Source organism: Gopherus flavomarginatus, chromosome 3 (genome assembly GCF_025201925.1).
Source record: "Gopherus flavomarginatus isolate rGopFla2 chromosome 3, rGopFla2.mat.asm, whole genome shotgun sequence".
In the NCBI taxonomy this organism is placed as follows: Eukaryota; Metazoa; Chordata; order Testudines; family Testudinidae; genus Gopherus; species Gopherus flavomarginatus.
In genome coordinates, this window is record NC_066619.1 from 197,749,075 (window position 1) to 197,772,185 (window position 23,111).

The 23,111-nt window shown below is 43.3% G+C and overlaps 1 protein-coding gene across 5 annotated transcripts in view; it reads right to left on the reverse strand.

Moving 5' to 3' along the window:
* Positions 1-61: 61 nt before the first annotated feature.
* The window catches only part of ZNF827 (zinc finger protein 827), a 135,402-nt gene continuing 112,352 nt past the window's right edge, over positions 62-23,111 (reverse strand). For 3 of the 5 annotated variants that reach the window (XM_050946223.1, XM_050946225.1, XM_050946222.1), the window contains 6 exons: positions 22,215-22,352; positions 20,451-20,619; positions 18,821-18,987; positions 9,046-9,237; positions 8,776-8,953; positions 62-3,597 (listed from right to left, as the gene is read on the reverse strand). In XM_050946223.1, coding sequence (XP_050802180.1) covers positions 2,790-3,597; positions 8,776-8,953; positions 9,046-9,237; positions 18,821-18,987; positions 20,451-20,619; positions 22,215-22,352 — 1,652 coding nt within the window. In that variant the 3' untranslated portion in view covers positions 62-2,789. Of the gene's footprint in view, positions 3,598-8,762; positions 8,954-9,045; positions 9,238-18,820; positions 18,988-20,450; positions 20,620-22,214; positions 22,353-23,111 lie in introns of all 5 variants that reach the window. The other 2 variants (XM_050946226.1, XM_050946224.1) reach the window with 2 other exon arrangements.

A 23,111-nucleotide genomic window follows, 5' to 3' on the forward strand; every position in this document is an offset into this window, starting at 1 on the left:
AAGGTTTGGCAGAAAACCTAAACACAGGGGATTAATATGCTGACAGCTTCATAACACTCATTCTTGGGAGTTCCAGCTTCTTATAGTGCAATTTGGTTTACAGAAAATATTCTTTAAACATTCCTACTTCTTTGCTCTTATACATCGGTAGTTTATTCACTGATGCACATGTGGGCTTTTTTCTTTTCTTTTTTTTTTTTTTAAAGTGTCTGCTCTATTGTAGTAGGGTCAGCCAGAAACACTGGGAATGTATTTTTGTAACAGTTGTATTAACTGAAATGTAGATTGCATAATTCAGGGGGTAAAGAAACTCACCTTTTAATAGCTCTTATTCTGAATGAGTTATTAATGGAGAGCCCTACTCGGCACTCTCTGTTTTTGTCAATACTCTCAAAGAAGGCAAAGAGGGTTTTGATGACGTAGGTGCAATAATATGATAAACAGGGCTTGAATTGTTTGCCTTGCCTATTAATAGATTTAGACAGAGATTTAGAACAGATGACTTATATTAATAGCTTAGCTAGAATAGCCACATGCTCACAGGACCAAAAATATCTGATGGAACTTAAACAATTAGGTGGGAAATACATCCTCATTATTACTTTACTTTTAAATTGGTATATTACAGCCTGCTAACATGTTAGGTTCTCCTCATTCAGTGTTTTCTCATTGCAGACAGTTTCCAATATTTTAACATGTATTAAAAGGTGTGGAAACTTACAAATGAGCTTAATGACTTAATGTCTTAGGTCCTGGCTCAGGAAAGCATTTCACCATATGCTTAACTTTAAGTACAACAGAACTTAAGAATATGTTAAAAGTTAAATATATGACTAAAAGCCTTCCTTGAACAAGGAAGCTTTTCTGAATTGGGGCCTTACTTTGGTACAGTCCTAGACAGCAGGCCTGATTCAGAGCCACTGAAGTTGTTATGAGTCTCCCCACTGATTTCAAGGAGATTTGGATTAGATCCGTAACCCTGTGTGTGAGAGGATGCTTTCAGATAGGGAAGATGTGGGGGTAGAAAATTAAATTTGATTAGGGCCACTTCTTTTAAAGCTTGATTGGGGGAAACCCTGATGAACACATGATGAAACAAAGATCTAGCCCAAATGCCAATACCATGGAAAACAATAACACAATAAGAAAGCATTCTAGTACATCCACTAATTTTAAGAGAGAAATAATTGTTAAAGGTTCAATACTTTATACTTCAAATTTCAATAGAAAGACTCTTTTACTCCTGACCTTTCTGTCTATTTTGCACTGGAAACTGTTATCTTAAGAAATAGAGATCTATTAACAGGCAGCCAACATTTTTTCCTCTCTCTTTAAGATCACTGTTTGCTTTTTAAGATTAACAAAGGTTATACAACCAATCCACTTTTGCTTCTTACTGCAATAAAGTGCTACATATAAATTTGTCATTTTAATGACCACAAAATAAGAGCATTAAATAAGTATAAAGTTAGCCTTCTAGCAGTGTACACTCTATCAGCCATTAACAAAAAGGAATAAAATAGTATTAATAACATGGAGGTTAATATTGATAGGACCACGTAATTTGCAGATACAACCAAAAAGCTGAGGGTATAAAAAGAGAACTGTATGATTGAACAGCACCTTTTCATATCTTTCTCTTTCAAAGAAGTTGCCGGTACCTTATCAAACATACAATCTGATATTACTTCATCCTGTAAAAGAAATGTTTTCTTCCTTTTTTTTTTTTTTTTTTTTGCAAGTGAGGAACAAACTAGTGCAAGACTAAAGCACTGTGCAAAACTGCCTTTTTTAGTCTGAGCATTTATACCCAGAATTTATCCATATCCTTTTTTTTTTAATCCCCTTTGCTGGATTTAACCACCATAGAATTCTAGTTATACAAGTTGTTCCTGCAAACTAAAGGTAACCACTGCATTAATACAGTATAGATATATCTATATATATATGCCCTTTTAAAACAAAAGATGTACACTATGGGCCAGACTCTGATCTTAGTTACACCAGCGTAACTGTAAAGGATCTGGCCCTTTAAATGTGTGTATATATAATGCACACACTACAGGCATGTATATGTATACACACACACACTTCAATTTCACACTCTCATTTTACAGTGCTGAAAGTAATTTCTTCCAGACCTGTTCCACCTTAATCCTCAAATCTTTACAACTGATGATCTGAGGACAAGGCACCAAACACACTATAGAAAACTGCAAACAGCACTGAGCCAATATACCAATCCTCACTGAACCAAGCATTGCTCTTCTTAACAATCACAGAGTTACAAAATTCTAAAATGAAAATGAGGGTTGGGGGAGGCAGAAGGAAGGAGGAAAGTAAATGAAAAGGGAATTTAAAAAAAATAATTATTAAATAAGCCAATACAAAGGATGTGCAAAAGCAATGTCATGGCACACTACAGACAGGTTCTCTTTCACACATTCTCACTCACACACAAACCAAAAATAAAATGCATCAATATGTAATCTTACAAGTGCTGATTGCCATTAAGGACACTCTTGTTCAGCTTAACAAGACAAAATTGTTTCTTAGATAAGAGTATTGGGAACATGCCTCTGAAGGTAGAAGTATGCAGTAGGTTCACCTCTCTGAAGATTTAATAAAGCAGCTTTCAGGTCAATGCAATAAGTATACACACAGAGCCATTTTCTAAATCTTACTAATGATATATAGTACAAGTGTTCATACCTCTTCAGTCTAGGTTTTGCAGCAATGTATACCTGCTGGGTTTGTTGGGGTATTTTTGGTACAGAATGTAATTGTCCTCAGACAGTTTCTGCCCTTTCTGTTAGTCCAAGGTAGGCGAGGAAGGAGTGTTTAGGTGAGGTGCCACCTAGAGGTGCAGTCTGAGGTCTGGGTGGATGGAATGTGATATCAAAGTGGTTCTTGGGGAAAAACATTGTTAAGGGAATGAGATGGGCAAAATCAGAGTTCCAGTATTTATCAAAACACAAAGAGGTGCCATTTATGGCCAAGGCCTTCACTCCCAAGTTTGGCTCTGCTCCACTGCTGTGTGCAGCTGACATGGCCACCGTTTGCAGAGCCTGGGAGGCAGACATGACTGAGAGGGGTGACAAGAGGTTCCTAGAGCTATTGACTGTTAGGAGAGGGCTGGCGTGCTTAGAGGTTGAATACTGGCCCTTCTTCTCTTCTTCGGGGCAGTCCCCATTCTGGTGCTTCTTCACGTGGCGGCTGAAGACAAAAGGGTGGGTGGTCTTGAACAGGCACTCATCACAGCTGAAAGTCTGGCGTGGAGCATGCTTCAGTTTCTTGTGCAAGTTGAGATTGTCTTTGCGTTTGCAGCTGTAGCTGCACTGGTCACAGTGAAAAGGGCGCTCCCCAGTGTGGACACGCACATGCTCTATCAGCTTGTTGGCTGTCTTTGAAAGATAGCCACACTGGTCACACTTGTAATGGTTGCCAAGACGATGTTCCCGGATGTGCATTTCTAGCTCCAGCTGATTTGCTTTTACTGTCTGGCAGATCCGACACTTGTACTCCATCTTGTAGTGGGTCTTCAGGTGGCATTCCATTGCTGCAGGGCGATTAGTGGAGTAAATGCAGAATGGGCACCTATCAAAAGAACAAAACCAAAGAAAAGACTGACAGTCAGTTCAGAATAGAATTTTTTCACCTTTTTCTATCCATTGACATTCTTGATTTAGCTTCTCATTCAATCCATTTGAGTCTAAATACAGGGCAAACAAAATTATTTTTCAGTTCATTTTAGTATATTTTGCTCTTCTTAGCCTATGCCTCTAGAATAAAAATGTATGAGCAGGATGATTTACTACAGCAGGGCTAACTTAATCCTAGGAAAACATTGATTCATCCCACAAAAGTGCATGTCTAATCTTACTTCATCTCTTAATGGAAAGGGAGTTTGTGCAGAAATGTATGAATGTCCACTTGTGTAAAGTAAGAATAAACTTGCCATGCACAAAACCAAACACATACAGAAAGAGAATGTCGGGAATTCCTTTAAAATAGCTTTCAAGGATAAACTGACAGTGTACCAAAAGAAACAACAGAAAGTTGGTTTGTTAGTGGGAAGTTCAGTCAGTACCTACTCTGTTTACCACACAAACGAAAAGATAATTTACTAGTAACTGTAGTTTTTTTTTTCAAGTAGATTGTACTGATCCCCATTCTTGGCACTGAAGACAAAACTCAATGCAGAACACACTGAAGTCAGTAACTACTCCCTTGTGAAACTGAATGTCACAGCTCCACTCCCTTCACTTCCTTCCACTTACTCAAAATCTTTGATAATAGGACTAAAAAGAAGTGGGGTAGAAGGTAGGTCTATACAATCTATGCAAAGAACTACAATTTCTGGTAAGTAAGCTCTCTCATTTGTGTAGTGTCTGTAATTGGGAAATTAATTAGCAGCACTAACTCAAAAGAGATGGGTAAAAGTGGCTGGCAGTGTTTGCCTGAAATACTCCTTGTTGGCAGATCTTGATACTGCTGGGGAAAATTGAGTGGGTTCTGCTGACTCATTGAAGCAAGTGACTCATTAGTCCACCTGGATATTAGGGAGGTGGTGGTGGTTCACTATAAAGGGAAGATCTAGGTTGTGGGCTGAGTAAATCAGGAGAGAGGAACCCTGAGGAACAACCCTATGTGGCTGAAGGTTGGTTTAAACATTGCGATAGTTAATTTCTTCATCAATAAAACCAAACCAAAGGAAGTGGATGAGTTTTGACTCTATTTAGCATGTGTACTGTATTTGAGAGGAGGCTGGAGAAGGTAGCTGTTTGCAGTGGCTCTGAAGTATATTAATTAAATAAAGATTGCAGAACTATTCTCCCAAACTTGTCTTAGATCTACCTGCCAAGCTAAAAAGAGTAATGCTAAGTAAAAGTATGACTAGAGCTCCAGGTAGCAGCCTTACAGATACACAGAAAATGTATTCCATTTAGCACAATCGCTGAGCAGATACCATCTCTCCCATAGACTTGTTAAATCTACAATAAAAAATCTAGGAGACATACACAAGTTTAATTTTATCTAACCAAGTCACCTTTAAACATAGGGAGGAAGATGATGACTAATAAAAAGACAGATGGATAGTAGCAACCAATCAATATTCTTGGTCCATAAAAATATGCTGATCCAAAAAAGCAGCCTTGCAATGACGATGCCAAAGCAATTAACTGTATTAGAACCAAGGATTCTGATGTCAAGGCAGCACTCATATTTACCTCTCTTGGTGCTGACTTCTCTTTGGATCAGAATCTTAAGATTTCTTTCTGGATAAAAACTGGAGGAATAATGGTTTTCCTCATCTTTCGCTCCATCCTCGGTGTTGAACAGGAAGCAGAAAAGTACAAACCTATTTGATATTTAGACCTCTTTGGGTTTCTTGAATGCCTTCAGAACAAAGCTTTTTATCAGATTCAGCTCTCAACTTGCCTCTATATTGTGTAACTGAAGAAGGACAAGGAGATAACTTAGCTGGACTGCCAGAGCTAGCCTCAGGTATGCAGTATGTAGCTTGTCTCTTTCACTATCAGAAGTTGGTCCAATAAAAGATATTACCTCGCCCACCTCATATGTCAGAGCTAACCTGAGAAACCTTCAAAGCTCCTTACATCAGGAACACTTGAGTCAAGATTCGCGATCTTTCCTGGCACAGAGAATAGATTCAGCATAGATTACACCCAGGGACAAAAGGCAACTGGTATGTGCAGCCGAGACAGACGTCGTGTTCTTGCAAGATGCATACTGTCTAAATCTGGTTTTCTTCCCAGATTCAGTCATCACATCAGAATCAAATACAGACCCCTGATTGATGGAACTACTGAGCTTGATACAATAGTTTGATTGGCAGATGGAACCAATCCACCAAAATGCGCAATGCACAGATTTAGCTAAACTAAAAATGGTTTACCTTATTGCTAATGAAAACTAAACCAGAAAAGTATTAATGTAACATTTACAATACACTAACATTAATTTGGTCAACAAATACAACAAAAGGAGAGATGCAGGGAGTGCTTGTGTGTTGAACCTTACAGTTGAAACAGTTCTAACCTTACTGCCTGAAGCGGCTAGAACAAACAGAGGACTGGGACGTGAGTCCTTATATAACATCACATTGAATGTTTAGCTCCAGGAGGAGCATGCATGCATACCCAACAGTCACTATTTGCCTGAGCGTTCCAGCTTTGACACAAAGGTTTGTGTGCACTCTAGAAATAGGGGTCTATACAGACAATTCTCAAAGGACAATGCTTATTTCTTAAAACTAATGAAGGTTCTTAAAAGGAAGATTGGTAAAAGGAACAGACAAATTGCAATTTAATGCAGTAACCTATGACCAACTCAGACACGCCTACATAAATCTGTACTTTTCCTGGACAATTCTGAAACTCTTTCAATGTCCTCAGCTATGCACACAAATTGTATTATCTACATTATGAACAGGAAAAACAGCACAAGTAGTTCTATCACAGAAAAGTAATTTAGACACTTACAGTCTGTTACATTGTAAGGACATTTCTGTGACCACTGCTTGGTCTCTCAATTGCAGCTCAGGCAAAGACAAAGTTTTTTTTCTGACTCATTACCAATATCTTTTCAAGCAAGTTAATCCACTTAAATGGTTAAAGAAAATGCTGTATTAGCAGAGGATATCAGAATATTTTGAAAGTACTGTATATACTCGTTCAAAAGCCAATTTTTTTTAGTAAAAAAGGGACGCACCAGAGAAGGGGGTCGGCTTATGAACAGGTATAGAGAGGGAGACGTGGGACACCGCCCCTGCCCCCAACAGAGGGAGCAAGGAGAGGCAGCACAGCCAAAAAGGAAGAGGCGGGGCCAGAGTCTCTCCGCTTCTGGCCACGCTGCTCTCCCTGCAGCCTCCGAAGCAGCTGCAACTCCGGGGCTGGCAGGCTGCAGCCATGCCCCTTGGCCCCACCCACCAGAGCAGGCTGCGGCTGTGCTGCCTGGCCCAGCCTGCTGGAACATGCTGCGGCCGCGCCGCCCAGTCTGGCCCGCCAGAGCAGGCTGTGGCCGCGCTGCCCAGCCTGCCAGAGCAGCTCCAAGCAGGCCAGAGATATCCTCCCCTGGTCCTCCCCAGATAAGGTGGGAAGGGATGGGAGGGGGAGAGTGTGGGGGTCCCCAGCTAGGGGTGGGGTCATGTGGGGGTGGTGGTCACAGGGGTTACTCCCCTGACCCCCAGCTTCTCTTCCCCGCAAAAATTTCTGCACCAGTTGCTGTCCCAGCCCGTCGGGGTAAGCAGCTGGCGTGCTGGGACACTTTGTTTACTTAGATTTACCTCTGTGCCTGCAGATGCTTGAGGTAAACAAACCAACTCGTCCATCAGCGGCTTATCCTGATGGCCTGGGAGCCAAAGTTTGCTGACCCCTGAATTATAGGGTCGGCTTACGAACGGGTCATAAAAATTTTCCATTTTTATTTATCCATCTTGTGAGGGTTGGCTTATAATCGAACCAGCTTATAACTGAGTAGATACAGTATTTGTTAGTGGTTACCTTATAATTTATAAATTAATTATTAAAGCCTGTGACTAGCCTATAATTGAAAAACAATATTATAATCTAAGAAATGACTGAGGGAATATGTATACAAATGTACAGCTAAACTACTTCCTTCCTTGTTACATTTACAGAATCTGTATTTTTACAACAGAGAACACAAAATTAATAATATGAAATAAAAAATACTGACACATCAATGCATTCAATACTCATGCAGCTAGAGAGGACAACAAAAATTACCCAGAACTGAAAAGATACTTGGAGAGGGAAAAAAAACCAAACCAAAACACTGGAGAATATCTGCTTATGTTATTCACCTGCATTTGTAAAGAGGACATTTCTTCAGGTATTAACAGGGAAAAAAACAGGGGTTCTGTGTATTCACTATGAGAACATCACTTCTTCCCACTCCCCCAAAAAACCTTTAAAAAGGAACAAAAATTAGGGATACAGAGTCTTGGGATACAAAAATCTTTTCCACTTTGAAAACAAAAATATGCATGATTACTGGTGAAGATTGCCTTTGCATTAGGAACTGAAAAAGGCAGTAGATAATTGGGAAAGTTAGAATGACTTTATACTTTGTTACATAAACAAAAGCTTGCAGACTGTATCTGAGCTAGCCTCAGTGTAAGCGCCTTTGATTTTTAGTTTATTTTTCTTTTTCACTTTTCCTTTGAAAGGCAGGCTGCAAACTAAGTGGAATAATTTTGTCTCCCATTACATTTGTGGCATCCACTGACCACTGCTTTCAAACCCAGTGGTTGGTTCTAAATTATCCTTTGCCTCATACCTACAATACACTTGGCAACAATTAGGCTGCTGGTGTGTGAGACCACAGCCTACCATCATGTCCAACACTGGTTCACTGTTTCCTTGTACTCCTCTGTCTGTCTTGTCTTTCTCCAGTTGTTGTCTCTTGTCTTATATTTATATTGTAAGCTCTGCAGGGCAGGGACTGTGTTTGCACAATGCCTACCACATTGGGGTCCTGGTCCATGACTAGGGCTTTTAGGCATTATGGTAACACACATAAATAAATAAATAAATAATATAATAAATTAACTACATTCAACCGAGAGGGCTGGGGCTATGTTACCCAATTAAAGATAAAAATGGTAGCCCTGACTTTGGATCATCAGACATTAACTAACCCCTTCTAAATTACTTCCTTTATTACCTATCCCCACATAGTACTGGAGGTGCTTAACACAGTAAAAGTTTGTGTACTTGCTTTCCTTACTTGAGCCCACCGGTGGGGACAGTGTGGCATTTCTTGTGCTCCAATAATTGCTCAGGTGTCTTCATGAACTTATGGCACACGTCACATTCAAACATCCGTGTAATCAGGTGGATTTGCAAATGGCGCTCAAACATGTTTTTTGTTTTGCAGACAAAGTTACAGAAAACACATTCAAAACCTGAAAAATGAAAATACGGACACATATTACCCAAGTTCCATCCAGTTCCCTTGCTTGGAAGAAAGGAGTCTGTCTGTTTAACCAGCTTTTACCTTTCTCCGATTTCTCTTCAGTGTTCAATAAGGTCTGGCTACCAGGCACTACGGAAATTACTAGTAGGTTATTTGAACCCTTGGTTTTTTGGGTAACATCTGCATCTTCTTTGCTATTGGCAGAATCACTAAGTGCTGACAGAGATGATGAAGAAGGGCTGTTTGATTCACTGAGTGTTTTCCGCTCTTCACCTGAAAAACAAGAATAAAGTCCACTTGCTCATTAGTATAAGGGGAAAAACTCAACCTCTGTGATAAATTTCCAGTTATCCTATCCTATGTATTCATAGGTTCAAAAAAAGTGACTTGTGTTAAAAAGAGATGCAAAGTTATTTTGAACTCACAGGTGAGCTTGTTTAGTATAAATCAATTTGTTCTTAAGCATCATGGCTACATTGCCTCCCTTCTGCAGGGTCCTTACATATTCAGATAAGCACCTTTCCATTTCCAGAAGTGCTTAGGTGTCTTACTCCTATTGATTTCATCTTCATCTTTAGGTGCCTACATATCTGTAAAAATTCGGTCCTCTCTGCTTAGGTGCTAGTGCACTTAAAACTAAAAGTACCATTGCCATCTATTACATAGCACAACAAACTACATTTGAGATAAATTTGGGTTGTTGACAGCTGTGTAATAGTTTGTGTTATAAAGATGGAATTTATAGAAGACTTCTGTGTTGCTGGATGCATGAAGTTAGTAGTCTTCTCTTAAGGATTGGTTATCATTAGAATCTTTTAATGAGGAAAAACTAATTTTAGGAAAAAGCACACACACACACAGACTTCACTCAACTGGATATAGAGTTTGAATCAATCAAGGATTTCATGTGTGTACAATAAGCACATAACATTCCAAAGGGTGCCAATTCAGAAGAGCAATACATGCTAGGTTAGTATGGAGATTAGGTTGTCTAGATGTTATAGCATTGGACTGGGAGCAAGGAGGATTTGGGTAATAATCTGCAATGAATCTTATTTGGCAATAGGCAAATTATTGAACCTGTTTATGCCTCAGTCTAATCAGTTGCATAAAAAGCAGAACCTAACTAAAATCCTAATCCTAATATGTGATAAGATTTCTTAACTAAAGTCTGCATCCTGCAAACAGTAATGGACAGGCTTAACTCTAAACAGATGAGTAGTTTCATTAAGTCAGAGTTAGGTTACATACAAGGATCAGAGTTTTCTTAATCAGCAGCTAAATAGCTGAATTCAATATGATGAATGGAAAATATTTTAAGATAAAGAGTCATCAGAAGACAACAAAATACACAAATATTTGTAAAACTGGATTTGATATCCAATACTTGAAATATTTAAAACAAAAAATCAAAGAACCAGACAGAAAAACTCATGGTTTGGTCCTGTCCAAAGTTTTATTCTTTGCCTTTTCAACTGCTTTATTATCTTTTATATCTGTCTAAAACAAACTGTTCAATTTACACCATGTTTCTCTTAGGGGTAAAATGGTGATTCCATTTAACTGGAAATCAAGCCCAGAATAAAGCACATCTGTGTAAAATGAAAGCCTTCTTAACATCTGTGCCATAAGCATCACTTACTGAACCCAAAACAGAAAGTTCAAAGCACAATGACTCCATAAAGAAAAGTGCTTCATTTTCACACAGAACAAAGACCTGCAGAATGCAGAGATGCCAAATTCTGACTCTTGGATACGCACTCTGGAAACGTAATTCATGGATGAGATCTGAAATTATTTTTTAAAACAGGGTACGTTAGAGAGGCCATCCTTAGGGTGTGAGTTTCCCCTGAAACCCTCCCACATTTAAATTTACTAGGAGACTCCTCTCCAGCTTTACCCAGTACAGATTAAGTTTTCGATGAAATGCTGCAGTGATTGACCATAAAATATATAACTAAAAATAAGTACCTATAACCAGTGTTCACAGAGAACAGTCAGAGATGCATATGGATGCATAAAGCAATTTCTAAGTTTGGATTTCTTAAGCTCTACAAAGGTTTGCAGAAACACCACGTTGGATTTTTTTTATGGGCTTCATTTTAAAAAATGGAAGCCCTTAGTTCTTCTTCAAGTGATTGCTCATATCCATTCCAGTTAGGTGTGTGCGCCGCGCGTGCACATTCGTCGGAAAACTTTTACCCTAGCAACTCAGTGGGCCGGCAGGTTGCCCCCTAGAGTGGCGCCGTCATGGTGCTCGATATATACTCCTGCCGGCCCACCCGCTCCTCAGTTCCTTCTTACCGCCCGTGTCGGTCGTTGGAACAGTGGAGCGCGGCTTAGCTGACCTCCACTTCCCTAGCTACTCGTAGTTCTCGTATATAGTCATGCAGTTATAATCCTTTTATATATATATTTGTATAGTTATACGTTTTTTCTTTGCTAACATAGTTAGTTTAGTAATAGTTAGCGGGGTTCAGGAAGTAGCCCCTTCCCTGCACCCGGTGCCGGAGCCCATGCACGGCTCACCGGGTTTTAAAATGGGCTCGGCCTGCCAGAAGCCGATGCCGAAGGGAGATCCACACGACTCCTGTTTGAAGTGCCTCAGGGAATCACACTTGACAGCTAAGTGCCCCATTTGCAAGGCTTTTAAGCCGAGAACAAAAAGGAGCGGGACTTTCACTTACCCCTCCACCTTTGGCACCAAGCGATGATCAAGCGGCTGGCAGAAGCGCCTCCTCGGCACCGGACCCCGCCGGTACCGCCAAGGCCTTTCGGCACCGGACGTCGCCGGCACCGAAGTCGACTCGGCACCGCTCCCTTCCTCCGAGGTCGAGAAAGCCTACAATTCCTGCTGGTGCCTGACGGCTCCCCGGCACGCGCCGTGGTTGAGCCCCCTGCTCCTGCTGCTTCCGTGCCACCTGCATCGCAGCCAGAGAGCTCGTCTAAGTCGGATTGCCCGGCACCGACACCTGAAGAGGCACCGATGACATCGGCACCGTCGATTCCAGTCCCCCAGGGCCATTGAATCCAGTGCCTGACAGCTCCCCGGCACGCGCCATGGTAGAGCTTACTGCTCCCGCTGCTTCTGTGCCAACTGCACCGCAGCCAGAGAGCTCGTCTAAGTCGGATCGCCCGGCACCGACACCTGCTGAGGTACCAACGACGTCGGCACCGTCGATCCCGGTCCCACAAGGGCCGTCGAATCCGGTGCCTGACGGCTCCCCGGCACGCGCCGTGGTTGAGCTTACTGCTCCTGCTGCTTCCGTGCCAACTGCACCGCAGCCAGAGAGCTCGTCTAAGTCGGATCGCCCGGCACCGACACCTGCTGAGGCACCGACGACGTCGGCACCGTCGATCCCGGTCCCACAAGGGCCGTCGAATCCAGTGCCTGACGGCTCCCCAGAACGCGCCGTGGTTGAGCTTACTGCTCCTGCTGCTTCTGTACCAACTGCACCGCAGCCAGAGAGCTCGTCTAAGTCGGATCGCCCAGCACCGACACCTACCGAAGCTCTGACGACCTCAGTACCGTCGATCCCGGTCCCACGAGGGCCGTCGAATCCGGTGCCTGACAGCTCCCCAGTATGCACTGTGGTTGAGCCTGCTGTTCCCTCCACGCTGGAGACATTACCAACGGCGAGGGATCTCATTGCCATGACAGAGTCGATGCTGCCTGACCCCGGCACCGCCGGTGTGGGTAATACAGTCTCTTCATATGACCGTCCTCTGCCAGCACAGCAGAGCGGCACCGTTCATGATCACGGTCCCGCAGACGCTCCAGGTCCCGTCGGCACACTCGACATCACTTGCAGTCCCGGTGCTGTTTTCCTCATCGGTACTGGTCGCACTCGCCGCACCGGTCGGTATCCCGTTCGCCGACCCGCTACTATCGGCACCGTTCCGACTCCTGGCACCGCGACAGGTACCGTGACTCCCATAGCCTCTCCCCGAGCCTCGAGATCTCGGTCGACCTCCCAGCACCGTTCTGGTTGCAGGTCTGGATCTCGTTCCAGGTACCGGTACGCCTCCCGGTGCCGATCCCCGGTGCCGAGTTGGGCAAGGTCCGATAGAGTCAGAGACTCTGCCCATGCCTTTTTTTTTTTTAGTACCTCCACAACCTGAGGTGGAGGAGGTCCCAGAGGTAGAGGACCTGGTGTGGGGCCCTCTAAGGGGTACGACTACTCGTCTGTCTGCTCTCCTCTCTGCTCACTAGTCTTTCAGTCGGTTAAGGAGAGGTATTGGCATGGCCAGCGGGCGCCAGCCCCGAAACCAAAGGAGGTTTGGCGAATGAACCTACTTGACCGCCAGGTGTACTCTGCAGAGGCCCTGCAGCTTTGGGTAGCAAAGCAACAAGCCTTGCTTAGCTGCTATAATTATAGCACCTGAGTGAAGGTAGTTTAGTTTATGGAGTTTCTCCCTCAAAACTCCCGCCAAGAGTTCGCTGCCGTCTTGGAGGACGGGGGAAAAAGGTACCCAGAGCGTCCCTCCAGGCCTCGTTGGACGCAGCAGACTCAGCAGCCAGGACTCTGGCCTTTGGTGTCGCCATGAGGTGCATCTCATGGCTTCAGGTTTCAAACCTCCAGCCGGAGCTGCAGTATGCCATTCAGGATTTACCCTTTGTTGGTAAAGGCCTCTTCGCGGCAAAGACAGCCCCAGGCTGCGAAGCCTATGGTCAATAGGGTCCTAATGCGCTCTCTCAGCATGCATATGCCAGCGACCAAACGCAGGCCTTTCTGTCCCCAGCCACCATACTCTGTGCCTAGCCAAAGACAGGGCTTTGGCAAACGGTGAGGCCAAGGTGGTCGCAGACGAACGTCAGGACCCCTAAAGAGCCAAGGTCAAGGTCCCTCGCAATTACTACTGGGACCAAAGACGAACCTTCCAAGGTGCGCCTGAGGGCGGTGTACCAGTCACAGGCTGGGATCCCAATCCCGCTTTCTCCTGGCGTGGCCCCAGTTAATTTCAGATCGCTGGGTCCTGCGCACGGTGGAGCATAGGTACCACCTCTAATTTGTTCCAGCCCTGTCCCCCTTCAGGGACCCCTCTCATGAGCAATTCCTCGTACAAGAGGTGCAGACGCCAACTGACGAAAGGGGCAAGGGGGTCTACTCCTGTTATGCCCTAGTCCTCCACTCGAACGGAGGTCTCAGACCTTCCTAGTCCTGCGCGGACTCAACCAGTTTAGGATAAGGTTGAAGTTCCGCATGGTATCCCTGGGAACCATTATTCCATCCTTGCCTCCTGGGGGCTACTATGCCGCCCTCGATATGAAGGACGCATACTTTCGCAACGCCATCTTCCCTCCGCACAGGAGATACCTCCGCTTTCTAGCCAACCGTCAGTACTTCTGGTTTACAGCCATAGTCGCCGCCTACCTTTGGTGATGTCGGATATGCGTTTTTCCGTATCTGGACGATCCGCTTATCCGAGGAGACTCCGAGACACAAACCACTCAGCACGTGGGCATGGTCACGGTCTTATTCACAGGTCTAGGCCTGATGATTACTATAGAGCAATCCACTCTGGTTCCCACGCAGAGGTTGGACTTACTAGGGGCTATCCTGGTCTCTAACCTAGCCGGAGCCTGCTTATCACAACTGCGGTTTTAGGAGATGGCAACAATCATCCGAGGTCTGCAGACTTTCCCAACGACCTCGGCTCGCACTTGTTTCAGTCTCCTGGGTCCATGGCTGCCCGCAAGTTTGTAACCAAACACGCCAAGCTCCGCCTCCGTCCTCTCCAAGTCCGGCTCACCTCGGCGTACCACCCGGACAGGGAGCCAATGGTCATGGTAGTCACCGTTCCCTCGAGCACCTTAGGCTCCCTAGAGTGGTGGCAAACTCCCTCCCTGGTGTGGGCAGGGATGCGGTTCCATCCGCCCCAGCCCTCACTGCCTCTGACGACGGACGCATCATCTCTCTGCTCAAGTGCTCATGGTCACCTCCGAGCTTAAGGCCTTTGGTCTTCTCGGGAGCTGGCATTCCACATCAATGCCCCAAAAATGAGAGTAGTCCACCTGGCGTGCCAGGGGTTCCAGCGGCAGCTGCGAGGCCGTTGTATCTCGGTGTTTACAGCCAACACAACGGCCATGTGCTTCATAAATAACCAGGGAGGGACATGGTCCTCCCCCCTTTTGTCAGGAGGCCATCCATTTCTGGGACTTTTGCATGGCCCACTCGATGGAGCTGGTGACGTCCTTTCTCCCAGGCGTTCGGAACGCCTTGGCGCTTTGACTCAGCAGGTCTTTCCTGTCTTACGACTGGTCACTCTGCCCCATGTGAGGCGTTCTGCTTTCCAGAAGTGGAGATTTTTCCTCACATAGACCTGTTCGCTTACTGCGAGAGCAGAAAATGCCAGATGTTCTGCTCCTTCCAAGGTCTCTCCTCGGGATCGATCTTGGACGCATTCCTGATGCCGTGGAAAGGCCAACTCCTTTATGCCTTCCCACTGTTCCCACTGGTTCATTAGGTCCTACTCAAACTCCGCAGGGGCAGCGCGCGCATCATCATGATCACTCCAGCGTGGTCCAGGCAGCACTGACATACCACGTTGCTCGGCCTGTCAATAACCGACCCAATTACCCTGCCAACCCACCCAGACCTCATCACTCAGGGCCACGACAGGCTTCGTCACCCGGACCTGCAGCCTCTTCGCCTCACGGTGTGGCTGCTGCGTAACTGAGCCGGGGTGACAGGAAGCCTTCCACCTGGTCGACATACCGGGCCGTGCGGAAGCGCTTCTTCTACAGGTGCAATACACTCGATCTTGCTCCTACTGAGGTCTCGATCCCCTCTATTTGGCCTGCCTCTGGCCTTCAGCGGCAGGGCCTGGCGGTATCATCGCTGAGGGTACACTCGGCAGCCATCTCTACCTTCCAGCCAGGCTAAGGTGGACGTTCCGTGTTCTCACACTCTATGGGTTCGAGGTCCCTCAAGGGCTTGGAGCGCTTGCACCCTCGGGTGCGCCGCCCAGCCCCAACCTGGGACCTCAACCTAGTTTTAACCAGACTTGTGTCTCCCCCATTCGAGCCGTTCGCGACCGGCCCTCTGCTATACCTGTCTTGGACGACAACTTTCCTCGTAGCTGTTACATCGGCCAGACGAGTCTCCGAGCTCAGAGCTCTTACGGTGGTTCCGCCGTACACTAGGTTTCACAAAGACAAGGTGCAGCTATGACTGCACCCGGCTTTCCTCCCTAAGGTGGTTTCGGCCTTTCATGTTACCCACAGCTCAACGCAATGGGCGCAACAATTGCACTCCCTGGACATCTGTAGAGTGCTCGCATTTATATTGCGCTGACAGAACCATTTCGTAAGGTGCCCCAGCTCTGTCACGGTAGCAGACCAAAGGGAAGGCTTGCTTGTTTTCCTCTCAGAGGATCTCATCTTGGGTGATGGCGTGCATCCGCACTTGTTATGATTTGGCTCATATTTCCCCAAGCCACATCACCGTGCATTCTACCAGGGCTCAGGCGTCATCTGCCGCCTTGCTGGCTCGTGTTCCTACCCACGAGATCTGTCGCGTAGCTCCATTGGTCCTCGGTCCATACCTTTGCTTCGCAGTATGCCCTGGTTCAACAGTCAAGAGATGCTGTAGCCTCTGGCTCAGCAGTTTTCATTCTGCCACATTTCACTCCGACCCCACCGCCTACGTAAGGCTTGGGATTCACCTAACTGGAATGGATATGAGCAATCACTCGAAGAAGAAAAGACGGTTACTCACCTTTGTAACTGTTGTTCTTCGAGATGTGTTGCTCATATCCATTCCACACCCGCCCTCCTTCCCCACTGTCGGAGTAGCCGGCAAGAAGGAACTGAGGAGCGGGTGGGCCGGCAGGAGTATATATCGAGCACCATGATGGCGCCACTCTAGGGGGCGACCTGCCGGCCCACTGAGTTGCTAGGGTAAAAGTTTTCCGACGAATGTGCACGCGCGAAGCACACACCTAACTGGAATGGATATGAGCAACACATCTCGAAGAACAACAGTTACAAAGGTGAGTAACCGTCTTTTCTCATACAAAAATGCAGGTGTAATTTGTCATCTGCATATTGCAGAAATTATATGCACAAATTGGGCAAATATGCCAAAATGGCTAATTACCTATCTATCTGCATTTACCCGAACCTATTTGCACACCGGTCTTGGGCCTCAAGTTTTTAAAATATGGGTCCAAATGGCTACAGTATTATTGGAAACATAGAGGAAGCAGGGGGAAGGAAGACGTGAAAGAGTGAAAACTTGCTCTATGAGTCATTGATCTCCTTAGAGAACAAAAAATGTGTAACAGAGGCATTTCCTAATTCTGACTCTAAAATGATATGAGCTTTTAACACAAAGACTACTGCACAGGATAGCTGATTCCAGAAGGTGCAGAAGCATATAAATCTCCAGAAAGTCTTTGCTGATGTCTAAATTGAGAATGCTACACTCCTACCATTTATGACATCAGCAGTAAAGCCCTAGGAATAAATGCAGGCTTATATAGAAGAATAATGGATACAAGCAAAGTTACTTGTGCTTACTGCATGCATATATTTTAAATACAGCTTTTCAATATTTAACATTTTTAAAGTATATTTTTCAGCACTGGACACAGCACACCAGGAACTCATCTCCCACTAATTAATGAAGGTTTCACACATCACTTGTGTAGAGCTAAAACTGTACACGTTACGGGTTGTCTGGTCAGAACAGTGAGTGTTTGAAGGCACTTTCTTCATCAACAATATATATGCTTTCAGCATACTTTCAAGTCATAGTGTTTAATTTCATCAACAAAGGCTCCAATCCTTAAGACACTAGAATGGGACTCAGCAGATCTGGATTCAATTCCCAGCTCTGCTACAGACTTTCCATGTGACCTTGGATGACAATCTCCATTTGCCTCACCTGTAAAAGGGGGATAATTATAAGGGTTTTGTGAGGATAAATTCATAATGTTTGTGAGGTGTTCAGATACTATGAAGATGGGAATCATATCAGTACTTTGCACCAGCACAGAACCCGCTGTGGACTTTCATTGACTTAATGCAACAATAGAAATATGAAGTGCATCTATTTGCAAGTTGAGGGGAAAAAAATCCAATTGTATTCCTCGTAGAACTGCAAAGCCAATACAGTGATGGAAGAGACAGCTGAATTCATTCTCCCTAATATAACTGTCTACAAAATTGTCAGCTAGTTTCTGATGACAAAATCCTTATGATGGGTGATACTGAGAGAGAAATTAAGAGTTTTCTAATTTTCCTCTCCTTATATTATGCCAGGCTTCATTAGTTGGAATAAATATATGTGGTTTATTTGAAAATTGTCATTAATCAGAGGTAATGTATAAGTTCTTTTCTTCTGCTGGTAAGTGAACAGAACCAGAGAAACACAGAAGTCAAAATCACGACCTGTTCAATTATTTAATATGATGTCGGGACAGTAAAACAACAGCTGATCAGAGCTCTAGCAACAAAGTGGGGAGTGGGGAACAAACTCCAAATATTGGCACAACTCAGTACAATTTTAGTATATTAACTACATGCCCCAGATTGCAAGAGTGTAACACCCAGAAATCACCATACAGCTACTGAAGTCAAATTACATTTTAATAAACCAGCAAACAAATAAATAATAAGTAAACCAATAACCTGTGATCTTGACAACTTTAACTTCATAGAAGTCCTTTATTTATGGCCCCTGACTGCAAAGTGATCTCCCCAAGCAGACTTCTCAACTTTGTGGGGTCATGACCATAATTAGTAAGAATTTCAGCTGAGGAAAGGAGTGTTGATATAAGTGTGAATGATTGCACTGAAAAATGGGGGGGAGAAGAGAGATCACAGGAGCAGAAAGTGTTGTATTGTCACCTGTGTGCTTGGTGCTGACATGAGCCTTCATATCTGACTCTTCCATGGTGACAAAATCGCAAGCTGTGCAGCAAATAGAAAACATCCACTGCTCTTTATCCACGTGAAGGGACATATGACTGACAAACTGGACATTCATCTCTGTCTCAAATCCACACACATGACAGCTGCAGACAGAAGGGAATTAAAGAGAAAAAGAGTAAGAAACATTAAAAAAAAACCCATAACAAATGTACAAAGCTTTTACTCATTTTCATAAGAAAGCTCTTGCTTCACTAATCTCTTCTCCACTGTTGAATTTTCAATGGGAAATTCTTTTGCCGGCTGAACTGAGGGCCATGCCAACCCGATTAAAGGGAGGCCCAATGCAACAATCCCAAACATGCTATAATGATGCTAAATAATCATAAAGTTAATTAAAAACTACGGATTCCAGATGCTGCACATCACCTAGCTGAATCCTTCGGGCAATAAGATGCGCTGCAGTCTTGCCAAGATGTTTAGGAGGGCTGGTACACTGACAAACTGAGAGCTTGCTGCACTCTCCAGGAGCCATTCTCAAGCCCTGGAAACAGTTCCATGTCAGATCAGGATCTCCTGCAGAACTGCCTGACTTTCAGAATACAAGCAAGCAAAAATGGGATCAGGGATTCCTTCTACTTGACTGGACAAAAGCAATTATCATCTATGCAAATAATGAGCACTGATGCAAATTTTACAACCAGCAGATAACAACAATGATGTTCAGAGGTAATAGAAAGGAACTTATAGTTTAACTTTCTTTACTGTCTTCCTCTTGTTTTAATTAAGGCATTAATATTTTAAACAAAGCCAGAACACTGAAAACAGTCTTGTACTTGCAGAGGGAGGGACGAGATAATCTAACAGGGCTTGTGTATTTCTGATTTCTGTGACTGTAATTAAATCTGTTCCCACCACTTAGATTGAAATAAGACTGATTTTGTAATCTATATGTACACTAGGGTTCATATCAAAGCTTGAAGAACATGTGATAGTGCTTACGTCAATAATAAATGCTTGAGCAACACAATTGTATCTGTACCATTCTTTTATCACTAATGCTCCTATTCTCGCCTCCATAATTTTGGCCTTCTTTATTATACAGAAACATTCCTTCACAAGTAGTTGAATTATAAAACATACCTGCTTAAGGCAATCAAAGAGAGAAATCAAATAGAGGAAATGTTTATATGTATTACAGAAATTTTAGTTGCAATGATTGAACTAATTGCATCAAGTAGAAGGCACTATAAATTACTGCAAATGTGTGTATACACCAGTAAATTCACATACGTAAAAGGGAACTTATTAGAAGTATGTTGAACATGCAATAAAAGTTCATGAGGTATTTAAAGGCCTATCTGCCTTTCAAAGCCATTTAAAAAGTGCACAATCTTTCAAAGTGCCTACCAAGGCCTGGAAGCATGACATAGCCAGCTGGGTTTTGTTGCTGAACATAAAGTCAAATGTGGCTAAGCCAAATACTTCAGTCACATTCTATCTTAGAACAAAAAAGGATCATCCTCATAATCTGTCTTTAGCATGCAGACAGGCATATAAGACATTTGGATTCTGGTCTCTCGTGTATGGCCCTCTACTGGGTCCTCACCTGTAATAATAAGGGTGCTTCTTTCCACTGCCTTCAGAAGTGACAGCGCTGACAATGTCCTCAGTGTCTGTACTCACTAACTTCACAGAATGGACAGTCAGGTGCTGGTTCAGATTAGCACGGCACTTAGCAGCATAGGGGCACAAATGGCATTTGTATTTTCTCTCTTCTGAAAAACAAACAAATCATCTCGAGCGTGTGTATCAGTCTTAAGTGAGGTATTTTAAAAACCTCATTTCAAATATGCAAATATGCTTGGGTTAAAAAGTCTGAACAGCTGTTAGAATCATCCAGGCTGACACATTTAGAAGGTTAGAAAAGAGTTATCAGGCTTCACAATAGTAATTTATATAGATAACTCATTTTCAGCTAATTTAAGGGTATTTTTGAAATTTGGTCTAAGGATTGTATGAAGTTTAATACAAAACTTTTTATGTTGTGGAAAACCGGTGTAACTGCAGGTCTGAGAATTTCCCCTCAGCCACTATAGATTCAGGTCAGTAATGTGCAACTCATTTCTTCACCTAGCACTTTTTTTTCTGTAGGGTTGAAGTTCTTGAAGGTGGTTGTGTGCATATTATCTATCTTTCTATCTATAGAGTTTGATGCTTATTTACCAAAACTTGGAGAAAAGCATCTGTATAGGTAGTCAAGTTCGGAACGCAAGTTAGCCAAAACTCCTCGAAGAACAGTAAAACTAAATCCAAACCAAACTCCTCAGCAGTTTCTGATGCTTCATAATGTTTAAATTAACATCTCTAAATCTTGGCGACAAAGTCATCACACACAGCAGGTCTTATTTTGTATTTACTTGATTAAAAAAAACAACCAAACATTAAATTGCCCTTAAAACCTTTCCTCTTTAAGAAAAGCTGCTTCACTTTTGGAATACAATAATACAATGTGCAAGCACTAACAGAGAGAAATTCAGAATCTGGCTAAGATAAAAAATCACAAAACCACAGAAAACACCATTTGGGGGTTTTCTAGCATGGTCATACTAAGTGGTACTATATATACCAGCATTATATGAACAATATTTTTCAGCACTATGTTTGACATTCTTGTTTCCTAATCTTATTTATCTGTGCATTGCATCTCAACACATTTGTCCTTTGGCCTGAGCTTGAGACATTCTCCGAAAAAAGCGTGCACCATACACTGGCTGCAACATCTGATTAGACAAATCCTCTGTATAAAACTAGTGGGCACTGAGTCAGACCTTCAGCTGATTTTAATAGATCTTGCTCCACTGATGTTATGGAAAAGAGTGTTGTAGAAAAGAGTCATCCTCTACTCCCTTCACTTGAGCTAAAAGTTCATGAAGGTGAACATCCCAGAAGCTAACTAATATTTGAAACACTACGGGCTGTCTCTTCTGCTGGTCACTAATATTTAAAGAGCCGTTCATATAAACAAAACCAAAACAAAATACAAACTTTCTTCCTCTCTTTAGAGCCCTGTTTACAGGCTTGCTTAATTGGTGGTAACCAAAAGGTAGTTTGATATTGTCAGAATCTGGCAACTGGACAAATTCCCATTTGACCATTTGTTTTCTAAAATGGATGATGGTTGGGCCATAATGAATTAGGTTAGCCCTTTGAATTTTTAGCCCAGTTCTACTTGTCTTCATCCCAAGTGAAGGGAACAGAGGACGTCTCTTTCCACACCATTGTGTTTCCTTGCAGTGAAACTTGCCTCATGTTTTTCTTGCAACAAACTTGCGTGACACTGAAAATGAGAACACCAAAGTGTTTGATTTACCTGTGTGCAGTGAGAGATGTCGGGACAATGTCTGCTGTCGGCCAAACACTTTTCCACACACGTCACAGGGAAAGAGTTGGTCATTAAATTTCCAAGATGGCAATCCGTTTCCTGCATCCAACCCTATCCTTTCTGTGTCTATACCAAAAAATGCATAAATACAAAGTCTTATTTTAACTTAAAGAACTCTTAGATTTCACGCCATGGACTACTTTCATGTGTCATGTAAAAGACAACATTCTTAACCCTACTTTGCTGTCCATGGTGCATGAGTTCACATGAACTCTGAAGCAGAGATTAATTTAATCTGTAACCTAAACTGCAAATATTCCTCTGTTCCACAATCCATAGCAATTTCAGCTTCTGATACAAAATCCCAAAGCAGGGCTTGCACAGAACGAGAACATCCTTGGGGACCCTGGCAGAACACGAAAAAAGCAAAGTTACAGATGACTATAAAAGAATAGTATAGACGGTAGCAATAATCTGATAAAACCTCAAATCCATCCTAAAACTACGAAAACAAAAAGGTAACAAAAGATGCATTTTCGTTTTGTTTTTATCCCTACAAAGTCAATAAACTGGCTGCTGTACAGACTATCCTAAGGCAACTGAGGTTCCACCACACCAATGTTACTCCTCTCAGCTAGTATACAAGGAATTTCACACCACAATAGGTACTATATTTTTCCCCATCAAAAGCCTACTGTAGCTCTGACTATTTTGTATGGCATCTTTCCAACAAACTGTATTGCAAAACACTTTAGAGTTACTATAAAGTTGAAGAGGCAAACCATAAACAGTAGAGAAAGAGGTACAGGCAAGAGAGAGCAGAGAAAAGCACTGTAATTCTGTTTTTCTAAATAGATCATTTCACTGGCCTTTTCACTTCCCCTC